Raw genomic sequence first — 14,657 nt, 5'->3', positions numbered from 1 at the left:
AGTTACATCACGACAACCAGAATTTGAGCCAACCCTCTTGTCCCAGCGGTGACAGATTTTTTCCAGGCCAGAGGAAGTCTCACCATCCCAACCTTCCTGACCTGCAATCAAGACCGTGGCCATTTCCAAACCCTGTTTTCTGTTCTTTTTGGAAGGAGGAGGTACCACTTGGGACCATTTTGTGTTCCCATTGTGCTCTTTGCCACAAGAACAGGATGGTTTCCAGTTAGTGTTCTTTATAGTCTGGAAAAACATTATAAAGTTTTAGCACTCATGAATGTCAACTTTGAGGCATCATGTGTTGTGGTTGGCTACACAGTCACCTCTTCCTCATAAGTCCTTGAAACTATAAATAGAGGGAAGAATTGGGAATGGCCAATCCGAGCACTGAGAAAAGGCTGGAGCAAAGCTGTGACCTTCAGAATTCTCACCCAAAGGCAAGGATGGATCAGAGCTGACTTCTCACCAAGTGATTTCTCCTTGATGGAACAGACTGGCAAGGCAGGATTGTCTTTGCCTTTTGCATCAGGAATGTGGTCTGTCTTATGTCTGAGGAACAAAGCAGTGATTTGGGGGCAGCTGTAATTGCATTTTTGGAGTGAGTTCCTGTTCAGATTTAACACTGTGACATTATGCTTCTTATGGTGCGCATAATTAAAACAAAGTAAAAATAACATCTTTTAGCCTGCTGTGGCCCGGTCAAGGAGTTGGAGATACGTTGCGCTCCAAGGAAGAGGGTGGAAAAGAGAAGAGGGTGCAAGGGACAAGTGGGCTGTTTTGAAAGGCAACTAAAAAGGAAGAGAAAAGAAAACAAGAAAGCAGAACAAAGAGAAAAGCTAGAGACTATCTACAGGAATAATGGCACTTTGTTCGGTCCAAACTTCTCATAATTTCTAGACCCTGATTTACTCAGATCCTTTTGTTTGGAGTCCAGCTGCATTTCTGGTGTATGGTGAAAGGACGACATGCTTTTATGTGTCTCTTTAAACTTTTACCCTTTTCTGACCCACTACATCACTCAGGGTCTGTCTAAGAAGCCTGGAGTTGGCAGGACTCAGGCTGAGCAAACATCTCTCAGCTGGTGAAAGGAATCTCTGGAAATAGCTTGCAAGTTGAATCTTATGACCCTGATTTACCTACAAGGGACCTTCATCTTATGTTAACTCTCAAAGGAAAAAGGCAGTATTTTCCCAGTGCCAAACCCAAGCAACCCACAGCCTGTGTCTTCCTGCCCAGTCACCAGCCTTTGTTCATGCTAGGTGCCTGGAGATTTGCGGGGAATTAATAACTTGATTGATCTGCCCAGTGAGGGACGTCTCAGCAGGGATTTCCTTGTTTGATTTTATTGGCAAATATGGTAGCAATTTTACCCAGCTCCTGGAAAGAAATGTCCTTTTCCACCCCTAACATCTGCACCCATTACATCCCTCACCACGTGGCCAGCTGAGGACTAGTGCTAATTCACACCCTACTCTTGGGCAAACACAGTTTCTAGGGTAACATTCAGGTGTCCAGACTGCTCGAGGCAGAATTGTACATACTGTAGTGATCTGTCAGGCTGTCCAACAGTGAAGATGTTCTGCACCCTAAGGCATAGAGGCAGAAGGTCTTTGATGATCTGGGCTGCAGTTAGCAACGTGGCTGGGAGCTAAGTGACACTTGCTGTCTTAGTGTCCCACTAAGATGGGAATGACCATCGCTTCCACTACGAGGACACATCTGTAGCTATCTTCCTGGCTGATGATGGCATGCGTTGGGTGGAGAAGGGGAGGGGATGGTCCTTGGCTGGATCAGGAGCTTAGCGGGGAATGGTCTGCGAGACTGTCCCAGCTCCGGTCTCTAGTAAAGGTCTCGTTTGATGATTTCCACTGAAGAAATGGCAATGTCATTGAGAATCTGCAGCTTGGTGATGGATGAAAGCTGCTTCTGCCGATGCTTGTACTGCAAGATTTTGTTTTCATCGATGAAAATGTGGAAATAGTCCTGGTCAGAGTAGATTTCAACCTGAAAGAGAGACTGTGTTAGGTTCACCATGTGGCCACATGTCTTCACGGGACCTTGCTGTCACGATGCCAGTGAGTGCCCAGATCTGGACACAAGCATCTACAACCCACTTCAAATTCTGCCAGAGCTGACATGCACACTGTTCACCTCCACTTTGGGCAAAAGGAGGGAATAATGGAGTTCTTCACTTCATGATAGCAGAAAGTGGTGATAATGCAAAGCCTAAATTGAAAACAAATGCAGCATCCAGGGATTATTGCTGGAGCTTTGCATGTCTGTGCCAGAACTGGGTGTAAATCAGCAGAAAATTGGAGTACAACAGAAATACTAACAGGAGCCAGAGCCAGAGAGGGGATGTGGTGCTGGCAGAAAAGGCAGGGCTAGATCCATGAGGAGGACCCTGATATTGACTGGGTCACTCCTGTCCCACCCGAGGAGACCCATGGAGTGACACAGGGTTACCTGGAATGGCTCCTTTGCTTCCAAGGGGAAGGTGTTATTAACCTCTTCCTTCCCCCAGTGGTTGGCGAGGAAAGAGTTGCAGACGATTCTGGAGCTGGAGAAGCGAGGGTTAAAGTGGAGAGCGATTTGGTCTCCAGGATCACAGAGCAAATTAATCTCAAACCTAAGAGGGCAATAGAAAGAAGTGATGGAGAGCCATGGAGAGATGCTGCTGGCTCTCGTGAGCCAGGAGAGCTGCAAGTGGCTTGTGTCCTTACATGCTCGTACTGGAACTGGTCTCGCCCTTGACCACGACGCTCCAGCCGGGACATATCCCCTCTGGGTACAGGGCCTCGAACTGCCAGCGAGGAGGCGATGGTGAAATATGGCAAGATGGGAGAGGTGCATGGCCCCACTCATCCCTTACACATCTCCATCTTTCTCACCCTCTCACCGTCTTCTCCTTTCTCCCCCCTTCCCATGCAGGCACACTCTCTGCCCCTGCCTTTTTCTCACTGCTAAATAAACTCGTGGGCTTAGGTTATTCTATCTTTCTCCATTTTTTATTTTAGTTTTGCTCCCTGATCCCACCCAGCTCTTTACAAAAGTCATCAGGGGCAGCAAATCCCACCTCATCAACTGGATGTTGTAGCAACTTCATTTTGTATCCATTTAGAGAAAAATGCCAGGGCTCTTATTAAAGAACCTGAATGCCTTCATGGTCAACAGGACACAAAGACGCTCTGCTCCCTCTCCCTGCCTGGGCAATACGAAATCCAAAGCAGAAAACTTTGTGATATTTTGAAGCAGAATGTGAAAGACAAGGGCTGATCAAGGAATGGGTGTAAGGTGGCATCCAGCCCGTCCTCATCCAGCATTACATGGGTGACTTTTCTCACAAGCTCCTGCCTGATCCCCTGTTCCACCTGCTCCCCCCATCTCCAAGGTTAAACTTGCATAAAACGAGCTGGAAAATGTTCCTTTTTGAATAATTCATAGTTTTATTAAATAACTCATTTTAATAAGAACTGCTTGCCATTTCACCCCACTTTTTGTAATGCTCTAATGATCTTGCTTTTCTGAGTATCCCCCTCTCTCAAACTTATTGCTTACACTGGGAAAATCTCTCCAGCCTTGGCATCTCCACTGCCAGCTGCATGCCTTGCTTTCCCTCCCCATAGCTCAGCAGTTTCACTCTCCTGTTTCTTTACCATGATTTCCTCCTTCCAATGCATTTTGGGGATATGCACATTTTTGAACAGGAGCTGAGACATGATGATGGCCAACTTCATACCCTCGTGCCCGGCTACTTTTGGTGAGTAGCTTTAGGAACCCACGCATGGTCCTTCAAAGCCTCTGACCACACCAGTGTTCCCCCCGTGAAACACGGAGGGCTGATGGAGCTGACAATATGGTTTCAAACAGCAAGTGGTGATGGCAGCACCCAGGTTAGCCTTGCTTTGACCCTTAGCTTGTCATCATTACAACAATCCCAGCAAAAGACACACCACATACGCAGGAAACAGCAATTCCCTCTTTGCTGCCAGCTGTCCCAGCAGAGACAGATAGCAAAGCACAGATCTCCTCTGCTAAAGCATCGGTTGTATTTTGGTCTCAGCTTAAACCCTCCAAGCCAGAAGTGCTGCCATCAGGGCAGCATTACCCCAGACCAGCCCTGGTGTAACTGAGACAAAAAAAATCTGTCCCATCGCCTTTTCTCAAAAGCCGCGAAGATCTCAGCTTTGCAATAGCCTGGATGGGGCTGAAATAGAGGGCCAGCACCGCAAATAGCATCCCCACGTCTTTCTACCTTTCTTGCCTTTATCTGTGCCGCTTGCCTTTACCCATTGCCTGACCCCGCGCTGTCACCCATCAGATAGACCAGGCTGTGCCACCTCCTGTCCCCAGCGCTTACCCGCAATGCCATCTCGCTCGCCCGCCCCGGCACCGCAGACCCGGCCGGGTCCGTGGCCGGAGGGGTCTATATAGGGGCCACCGGCCAGGAGCCCACGTGTTCCGGGGATTGGCAGCTACGGCGGGCTAAGGTCTCTTTTCCAGAGCGGGCTGTCGGCTGGGAGATGGGGAGCAGCAAATCCTGCTCCCTGCCCGGCGGGGTCAGCCCACTCGTGCGTGCAGGGCTAATCCAGCCCTGCTGCTGCCCACACAAAGGCAGCGACGGCCGGGCGGTCCTGAGCTGTGACGTGATGGAGCTGGAGTGCAGCAGCAATGGGGTGGACAGGCATTCAGGCTGTAATCTGGGGGGAGGCAGATGTGTTTAATGCATGAAGGGAGGATGGGGACTTCCAAAGGTGGGGGAGATAGTGGGAGTCCCATCCACTGCAAGGTCCAGAGAGAAGGGTGGTTCCTACAGAGGCTCAGCTTCACCCTGACCAACAGAGATTGCTTTTTCTTCCTGTTTTCCTTTTTAATCACTCTTTGTGGGTCAGAGCCCGGCCTGAAACAAGCTGATGCCAGCTCTGTCACAGCCGCTTTTCCACCTCGCGGCTCCCCGGGGCCGGCGGGGCTCAGGATGCTGCTGTGCTGAGCTCAGCACACCCTGGTCCTGCCTTTCCCCTCCCTGCTGGGGACAATACAGGGATTTGGGAACAGGGCGAGAGAGCCTTTGTCCGATATTTCCTGTCATGGAAAGGCACCAAGACATGGGTAGTGATGAAGCAAATTTCAGTGATGGAGGTTTTCATACTGACAGTCAGTATGTGCTAACGTATGGGTGGGTGAAGCTGAGCTGGAGAAGGGAGGGATGGCAGCTCATCCCTCCCCTCTTCACAGGGTAAATACATTAAAAACAGATGCTGACCCCATCCCTGCATGTACGGGAGGCTGCGATGCTCCCCAGCTGGTCCTACAGGAATGCATGGCTTTCGTGGTTAAAACCTCCTCACTGTATGGGCTGCAGTGCTCATGTTATTTAATGTGTTTATTTTATTTCCAGCAGATAAGCAGAATAAGAGCTACTATCCCAGGCTCTGGTGCCCTTGGCAGACATTTAAAAATGCAGTCCAGCAGACATAGAAGCCAACAGCCTCTCTCGGGGCTGAAAAACCCAAGTCCCAGGCTGGGATTTGCCCGTTTGGACTCCTACAAAACCAAACCTTATGAAGCTGAGCCCTGCTGTGGTCTCCTCACTCAGCTCCTGGCTCTCCAAATGCCGTGCTGGGGAGCACCGGTGCGGAGCTCTGTGCTACAGATGGCAGCATCGGGATGTGCAAGGGAGCTGCGAGCCAGCAGCAGAGGTGCTGAGGTGGTCGTGGCAGGGCCAAGGACATCCCACCCATCCCTCCTTGGGCTGCTGTAGGGTGCTGGACATTGGCCTCTCCAATTTACCCAGCCACAGGTCTCCCCTGCTTCTGGCCTGAAACCAAAGTTGTGTTTTCACCCCCCAAATCATCTCTCCCTGCCTGTTTCTCCTGCCAGCCAGGCAAGGGGCTGCAAGGAAAAGGGGCTGCTTTTGAGATACCCACCATGGGCATTGCAGTCCTGCACGTAGGAAAGGAGTGATATGCGAGCTAAATAATTGTGCCAAGTTTATCATAATTATGCTAATGAAATCACTGGACTGGGGAAGGCTTGGGCACTGCAGGGCAGGTCAGGGTGCAGCGGGATAGCAGAGGACCTTGTCCAGCAAGCCATGGTGGGACAAATACTGGCTCCTTTCTGTGCCCGGGGGCTGCATTTCACCCACGTGGTGCAGAAACCAGTGTGACTCAGGACCTCTAGAGAAGCTGCTGTAGCCTTTTATTTTGTCTAGCAAAAGCAAGCACTTGCCACAAATCTGCACACGCAGCCTGTCCCGGCAGGGTGATGTCCCGGCCACGCTGAGTCTCATTCCAGCTCCCACCGCAGCCTCTGCTGGTGCCACCACCAGCAACAGGCATCGAATTTTGTCCCCTGCTGTGAAAAGCTGTGTCAGGGCAAGTGGCATTGGGAGCACAGATGTCTGCAGGGCTGCCCTGTGAGAAAGCAAAAAATACCGGTAGGGGCACATTTGGAGAGATAGGTGAGCTCTCAAGGAGGCAGGGGCTATTTAGACTGCTCCGTTTTGGGGGACAGCAACTTTTGAGATGCTCAGCACTTCCCAAAATTCAAAGCTTTGCTTCCTGTTGGCATTTCAGCAAGAGCAAGAAAGGTTGCTGGGGAAAGATGCATGTTTCACCAGTAAATGGTGCCCAAATACCAACTGGTTTTACAGGTGCACCTTTATTTGCCTTCTGCCTGCTCTGCCACTGCTCAGAAGCCATCGTAGCATCTGTCTGTTTAGCAAGGAGGAAGGAACTGGAAAAATGTTTAAAATCTCAGACGTTGGAGGCAGCACTGGGTGGTTAGCTCTTAATGCCATAACTTTTCTCTCTCTTTGGTAATGGATAGAAAAATAACCCCAAACATACTGATTATGTGCCACTGGGATACAGAAAAAAATGGATACAGTCTGAGGTAGAGGGAATCTAGCATAGGAAAGATGATAAACTGATGGCTTGGTTGACTGCGGGGGATGCGTTAGCAGACCTGCTTACGCATTTGCCAGCCATTTGGTCTTACAACCATCAGAGTTTGCACCTTTTCTTAAGCTGTTATTAGCCATGTCCTGCTCTTGGTTGTTCATCCCAAAGTCTTTTTCTTGCTGCTCACAAAGTGGCAGAAACTCTCAGCGAGGAGCTCAGCACCGCATTTCCCACAGGAGTTTTCATGCAAGGCTCCCCTGTGCTACACCGGGTGCGTTTCTGGACGTGTGATTATTTCCATTAGTCTCTAGAGGTCTCCAGACACACAGCCTGGACTTTCAGGACCTGAACACAGTGCTTGCCTCTACACACCATATATTGATTTTCTCCTTGTTGCACTACCTGGCTCTGCAGTTCACCCACCGCATGATGCTCCGGTTTCTGACACCTGCTCAGGTTTTACTGTGAGCTCTTGCAGGAAAAAGGCATCCATCCCACGATTAACTCAGCCGAGCCCTGATGTGAATGGTGCCTTTGGGTATTGCCCCAGGTGTACTCTCTGCACGCTGGTACCTGTTGTCCCATATCTGCCTTGTTCTGCCAGCCAGGAACATCAGCACACAGACCTGGCTGTGCCCACACCAGGGCATATATATCTTGATATATATATCCTCAGACATTATTTCACAGCCCTATCTCCTGTGAATATTCACCCATATATGTACTCACACACATATATATAGCATCCACTGAACCTCAACAATATATACCTACTGGAGGCCTGTGATCACAAATCAACCCACACTCCTTAAATAAACCAATGCAAACAAGCCAGCCCAGTGCTCCTAGCCCACAGCCACATGTGGCCAGTAGACTCCCAAGTGCAAAGCTGTGTTGGTACCTAATGGCCACAGCAGGGTGGCTGTGGCCACAGGGATGCAGCCAGAGCTGGGGTCCTTTTGGAATCACCACTGGCTAACTCTTTTGGGACTAGTCCAGGGGCCCCCAGACCTGCAGCCTTATGGAATAATTTAAGATTAAGCTAAGAAATGATGCATTTTTAGTGGTGGGCCCTAACCACCAGCCAGGCTGGGCACAGCAAGGAGGCTGCAAATGGTGCCATTGCAAAGTCCCTTGCTTTTTCTTGCTTTGAACATCCCCATCCAGCCACCAGCTGTTACCTGTCTGGGGGAAGCACCGTGACTACCTCCTCCAGCCCAAGGACTCAGGCCTTTTCCTCCATCTCTGGAGCCAGAGAGACTCACCGGCTTTCCTAAAACCCCACGCTCTTTGTTTTAGGACAATAGCTTTGCAGAAAAAAAAACATACCATGAAACAATAGCCCGGGTGCAAGCAGAGCCTCCTGGGCATTGCCCACCAGCTGTGTGCTCCAGGCAGGCTCAGCTCCTTCTTGGAGGGTGAGTCAGGGTTACCCCAAATCCAGATGGGTCTCCGGGAGCCATCCCCCATCAGACCAAATCAGGGGCTGCGATTTCCCCAGCGCACGCCTCTGTGCGAGGCTTCTCCAGACTTGCTTATCTGCCGCCTGGCAGTCTTTATACCTCCTCCACAGCCATTTCAGTTCCTCCAGGGAATTCCTAAAACTCCCCCGTGTAATCAGGAGACAGCCCTCTGCTCCAGCTGCGCCGCCTCAGGAACGTGTTACCCCGGGAAGGGTTTTGGCACGTCACTTTGCCAGCTCACCCTGATTCCCTTTCCCCCAGACCTATGGCTCTGTGTTAGCTCCCTGCCTCTGGTTTTCTCTTCTTGGGATCTCTCTCCAACGCTGCTGTCTACGAGCAACATCCAGAGACCGGCCATCTCAGTGCCATGCCAGGGTTGGATGGTGCAAATGCTCCTCCAGGCTTAGTGCTGGAGAGAAAAAAACTATTTATGGATACAACCCTTTTGAGTTAAACCTCAGTGGAACAGGCTGTGGTATCTCCATATTTCTGCAATCTCACTCTGCTGTGCTTTACAGGACTGGCCAGAAGAGGGCTGGAGACTCCAGGCAAATCCCTGAGACAAATGATGATCATAAGAAAAATCACACATGGGTCTAACTCTAGAAGAGCCTGATGCAACACCCGCTCCTGCTCTGGGATGGAGGTCAGCTCTGCAGCCTGCACCTCTCATACCTGCTTTAAGGAGACTTCAGTCTCTCTCCACATGCGTTGCAGAAGGAGCCCCTTGCGACTGCTCAACCTAAACATCTCAAGGCAGCTCATCAGAGAGCAAGGAAAGAAAACATCGCACCCTGTAAGGTGGCAAGAGAAACAGGGAGAAGCTAACACCCCCCGGCACACGCTGCCTGGTGTTGACCGAGTATCACGCGTCTCATTGGGGTGTCAGCTCCACTAACGAGCCCCTGGGAACGGCCTTGGCGTTGGCGGCTTCTGGGGCCATTGCATTAATCAGATTTTCCATTCTTTGGCCGCTTGTTAGTATGTCCCATCATCCTCCCAGTTAGGCACTGGTGCTGGGGAAGGGAAGAGCACGTCCTCTCCCCAAGCAGCTGTCTGGGAGCTGCTCAGTATGAAATTCTGCTTTTACGCTTGTTGGCTGGTAAGTGAGAAAAGGAACCTGGTTCAGTCCCAGGCAGTGCCGTGAATGTGAATCACTGCAAGCAAAATCTCTGCCTCTCGTTGCGCTCTTCCCCTGTGCCGGTGAAAGGGGAAGGCGATCCCACCCCACACCAGGGCCATGAACCAGGACAAGTGCAACTGAGGCCAAGCCTGGAGCCACTGCTGTCCCCAGCACAGCTCCCGCTTGCTGCTCAGGATTTCCCTTTCACGCGGCTTTGAGTAGCAGGGATGAAAGGCAAGGCAGTGGAAACACAAAGCATGCCTGGTTTATTTTATTTATGACTAGCCTCTGCTTAAAAGGAAACCAGCATTATCAGCTTCAGCACCACCAAGTCAGATGAGTAAATGAAAGAGGAGGGTTTCGTTTATGATCTGGAGCTCGAGTTTGCTCTTATATGGGCATCCCCACCAGGCATTGCTTGCTGCCACCTTGCTGCTACTTGTGTCACGGGAATGGCCAGGCTCCAGCCAGAAACGGAGGCAGGGTCCTTGAGAGGTGAAAAGCATGAAGCAGACAGTGGTTGAGCTCAGGCTGTATCTACCCCTACTTCCCTGGCTCAGGACAACTACACGTGCTGCAACACAAACATCGCTGCAGCCAGCACATCCCAGCCCGTTGGTACTCATACCTGCTGCGTCGTTATCCAGCCAGGCTTTGTGAACCATGACTTCATCGTTTCTTGCTCAGTTCCCTGGGGAGAAGGCAATAAAGCTATGTCAAAGCAGGTCCCGTTGCCCTCACCAGTGGCTCCAGCTGGAAAGGAGTGGTGGGTTTGGGGCATGGCTGGTGCTGGTCCTGACCCATCGCTCCTGCTCAGCACTGAGACGTGCAGGCGGAAGGTAAACACACGACCTGGCATGGGCTGTTGTTTATTACCCGGGCTTCCTAGAGCCAATATTTGATCATCCGTAAATAATTGCCCTGTTGTATATGTAGGGACCTGATTTATCCTGCTGCTCGGTGATACCTTCCAAACTCCCCGGGGAGACATCTGTCTCCCTCTTCCCCGTGATTAATGGGGAAGGAGGATAGCTGGCGCTGGGCCTCGCCGTGCTCCTCAGAGTCCGCGTGTGGGTGTACGGCATGTCCTTCCATGGTGGTCTCTGGCTCAGAGCTGAAGCAATGACAGATCCTCAGGAGGAGGAGGGGATATGTGTGAACTCTCCCTGCTCAGTTTTATGTTGAATTCCCGGTTTCTGGAGAATGGCGTCAGCATTGCCGAAGCCACCCCCCCAACCCCCCATCGCCTCACTGCTAACTCTTGCCAATTCAGAAGTGTTTCCCAGCAGCTTCCCAGGTGAAGTTAGTCTCTGAGGGCCACGTTTCCTCAGTCTGAGCAGCTCTTATTTTGTGTCGAATGATTTACTGCCCCAAAACACAAGGGGAGGAGGAGGCACATCACTAGAGGGGCTGCAGCTTGGCAGCGTGCTCTGCTCCTGCACTCAGCTATGCGCACAAGTAACGGCACGACCATCTCTTGCTGATGCTCTCCCCTGCAAGCTTCATGCCAGCTCCTTGGCCAGGGAGACCTCATGGCAACAGGCCTGAGCATGGCACAGGTGGGCCATGCTCCAGATATCAAAGCCTGGATTCCTCCCCTGGGGACCAACGCGTGGGTTGGAGCTGCAGTCACACGCCTGCAGGTGGGTTTGGAGAAGACACAGAGGAGAGGGAAGCCTGGAGCTGGGGAAGAAGGAGGGAGGTGATCTGCAAGGTTTGGGGATGCTCTGGGATTCAGGGGGCAGCCAGACACAGGTGCAACCCATGTACTGGAGCCCTGCTGGCTCTTGGCAGGTTTCACGAGGATGGTTCGGGTCTGGGGACATCAGGATTTGTGTAGCCCTGCTTTTCCACAATTTTTTATTGAGATTTATTAACATAAGGAGTCATAGTCAGGTGCTGGCATCGTACAAATCTTCCCATGCCCGTGTTTGATATCCCCATCGCCCTGAAAATAGCTGTCCTACAGACTGGGTCCTAGAGTAGGTCCAGTTTGGGGTCAGATGGCAACTGGCACTAAAGGAGGCATAAAAAGCTCAAAAGAGGAGAAAAAAGATGAGACCACCAGTGTCACAAACCTTCCAGCCTCTTCCAGACAGCTGCTCAGTCCAGCCCTGGGTGATCTTTCCCAGGCACACAAAAGTGCAAATAATATTTACCCAGGAGGAAGATGCACCAAGCCCAGAGACAGCACAGCCCCTTCCCAGCAGGCAGCCAGCCTGGAAAGCTCTGCCCGGAGAGCCACCATCCATTGGCACTGGCAAGACATGCCAGAGACGGCGCTGCCTCCAACCAGGATGAGCAGTTTTGCCTCCAGGCAGATCGGCGGTGGGTAGTGCTGGGACACAATAGGATGGGCATCATGCGGAGCTCCTGGAGCTGCTGACGGAAGCATGAACACCACCCCAAGGAGATCTCCAGGGAGCTTAGAAGGATTTTAGAGGTATTTGTGGAGGAGGAACTCTGGGTTTGGTCAAGGAAAAGGGTTTAGGAACCGAGAGGCTTGCAGCTCTGGAGCCCAGAGGATGTTCTTCCTCCATCTCTGAGAATTTAACCCACACCTTGCACCACCGCTGCTTTCTTCTCCTGGTCGTGCTGCACTGAAGACACCAGGCTGTCATCTGCCTTGCCACATCGGTGGTGTAAAGGGACTGTGAGGTTTGCAGAGGGGATGTAGGGTCCACTTCCTATCCCAGCCTCTGGGAGAAGTTGGGACGACACATGAGAGGTGAGCGGTGGGAAGGGTATTTTCAGCCTGGCACACATCCAGAGGATACCAGTACCAGCAAGAACCCACACATATGTGCCTCAGGCCACTAAGTCGACAAACCCCTGAGCTTGAGGACTTGGTCCTCTCCACGTGGGCTCTGACCTTTGCTACACGGGGCTGGTGGCTGAGGAGAAGCACAGAGTGTTGTAGCAAAATGCAAGAGGCAGCTGGGGAGGAGGATGCAGCTTTCTGCTATTTTGGAGGGCAGGGAGGAAGAGGAAGGGCTGCTGACAAAGACTGAAACTAGAAAAATGACGACGATGACAAAAAACCTCCTCCCATTTAGGGAACTAAACGCATTTCTTTCCTGATGTGACCAGGATACTCAAACCGAGAGACACAAGTTCAACTTACTAAATTGCAACTCCTCGTGTCCCAGGACGAGGGTGGGCCTGTTTCAGCTGGAAAGGACCAAACGCCCTACCAGACCCCTCGGTCCCTGACCTGCCCAGTGGCTGGGAGGTGCCTTTAACCAAACGCCTGTCTCCTTTACCTGGATCCCCTCCATCCTCTTCCCCGGTGACTGTACAGGGCTAGCTACCAGGCCTTGCGGTTGCACTGCGGAGCCTGGGACTGCACCAGGGGAAGCCAAGGAGGTGGTATCCAACAGTACCATATTTTGGGGAGATTCTGGGACACGCAGTGGTGCTAGGAATGAAGAAGGGGAAGTGTAGCCTTCCCTATAGCCATGGTTGTTGCTGACCGCCCTGCTGCCTGCTCCTCCAGAGCTGGAGGAGCAAGAAGCCCTGTTCTCCCTCGGGAGCTCTGTTCCTCTCTGCCCCTTCCCGCAGAGAGACTCTCTGACCCCCCTGCAGCTCCTCATTTGCAGACAGTAAAATTGTTCTTCTTGAGACAAACAAAAAGACAGTCACCGCCCCAGGGAGCCTGCGGTCAAGGCAAGGAGATGCCATGTTATTTGGTTTCTTCTTTGTTTTCATTTTGGCTTTTAGAGTTGCAGATGGGCTCCAGCCACAAAGTCTGGAGGCAGGTCCAGCTTCCAGTGACTCCTGACTTGGGTGGAGGCTGAATCCAGGCTGCTGATTCAGACCCTCTCTATTTCTGGTGCCGGATTTATGCATAATTTGATTCTATATAGTTATGGATAGAACAGAGCAGAGTGTGAGTTTTTCAGCGGGGAGGTGAAGGGATGCTTTATAAATGAGGGACTTTGTTAGTGCAAGATTTCAGCAAGAGGAAGGGATATAAACTGGCAGGAAGAGCACGGTGCGGGGGGATGCCACATGCCCTGTGAAGGGTTTAATCCACGAAAGGCTCAACCCAGACCCATCCACACCTTGACTGTAATTTTCTTGCTCATAGAGCAGCTCTGGGAAGCGGGGTTGAAGCTCCATCTGCATCTCAGTAGCAGCTCAGAAGAAGCCAAGGTGCCCTTGGGACCTGAGGACAGAGCTGCAGCTCCAGAATGTGCTGTATCCATCTTCCCCACTCCTGCCATGGCCAACAGCTGGTTTCCAACCCCTCAGGGCTGGGGAGCAGGCACAGTCAAGGGCAAAGCTCCCACGGATGGGAAAGGCGAGGGGCTGCAGGGTTTCAGCCTCCATCTCCAAGAGTGATGTGGGGTAGCTCTGACCTGCCTCAGCACTTCATCAATCCTGTTTTGTACTTGATGTGGATTGTAGCCTTGGGAGATGTCATCCGACCATGGCTCTGCTCCTCACATCCTCTGCCTCTCTTCCTCCTCCTCCTCCTTTAGATCTGGCTGCTGGGAGAATTATGTTTTTTTCTGGAGCTTTTACCAAACTGTGAGGGGGTTTCCAAAACATCTGGAACAGCTCATGGAGCTGGAGTGGAGTGTAACACTGAGGGTGGAAATAGGGTCATGGAAACAGAGGCACCCTGTCGGATTAATGCTCGAGAGCGGCACTTGGGAAGGGCTGAGTTCAAATCCTCACCCCACTCGCAAAGGGAAAGAGTTGGAAAAATGCCAGGGAGACACCGTCCACACCACTATGTGCCTCTGGGTCCTGCTCCCCAGGGACCATGCCTGGAGGTGGTCCCACCGGTGCTCACCAATGCCCATCACCTTAGCACAGGGATGTGGCACTGTGCTGTGAAGGGCAGTGTGGGCCTTTTGGTCTCCCAGACCCAAAACCTGCTCCTATGTCCAGGCTGGGAGAAGGTCCAGAAAGTCAGTATTTTGGAAAGGGCAATGAGGCCCCTCGGGTTATTTGGAGGCTGCCAGCTTGGCATCCATCACAGCTGCAATACTGAGATGGCTTTTAATACAAAGCAACATGTAGTTAATTAAAGGAGGGGTGTAACTGATGCCAATCCCAGAAAATGATGAAAATAGATCTCTGTTAACTTCTTCATTTCTACAGGGCTAGGATTTGGGCTGATAAAGATGATCTTGTCAATGCAACAGCCTTGGTTGT

General features: G+C 51.5%; 1 protein-coding gene across 1 annotated transcript; it reads right to left on the bottom strand.

Annotated features, from left to right (window-relative positions):
* Nucleotides 1-1,779: 1,779 nt before the first annotated feature.
* On the bottom strand, nucleotides 1,780-4,372 carry GRIFIN (galectin-related inter-fiber protein). Its single transcript, XM_075058821.1, has 4 exons — nucleotides 4,361-4,372; nucleotides 2,724-2,803; nucleotides 2,467-2,629; nucleotides 1,780-2,004 (listed from the first exon to the last, which is right to left on the bottom strand). Exons 1-4 carry the CDS (start codon nucleotides 4,370-4,372, stop codon nucleotides 1,840-1,842), a joined length of 420 nt encoding a protein of 139 aa, XP_074914922.1. The 3' UTR covers nucleotides 1,780-1,839.
* Nucleotides 4,373-14,657: the final 10,285 nt, after the last annotated feature.

The sequence above is a fragment of the Buteo buteo genome, chromosome 27, assembly GCF_964188355.1.
Source record: "Buteo buteo chromosome 27, bButBut1.hap1.1, whole genome shotgun sequence".
Taxonomy (NCBI): Eukaryota; Metazoa; Chordata; class Aves; order Accipitriformes; family Accipitridae; genus Buteo; species Buteo buteo.
Note: the sequence above shows the minus strand (reverse complement) of the source record. Positions and strands in the feature narration are given on the sequence as shown.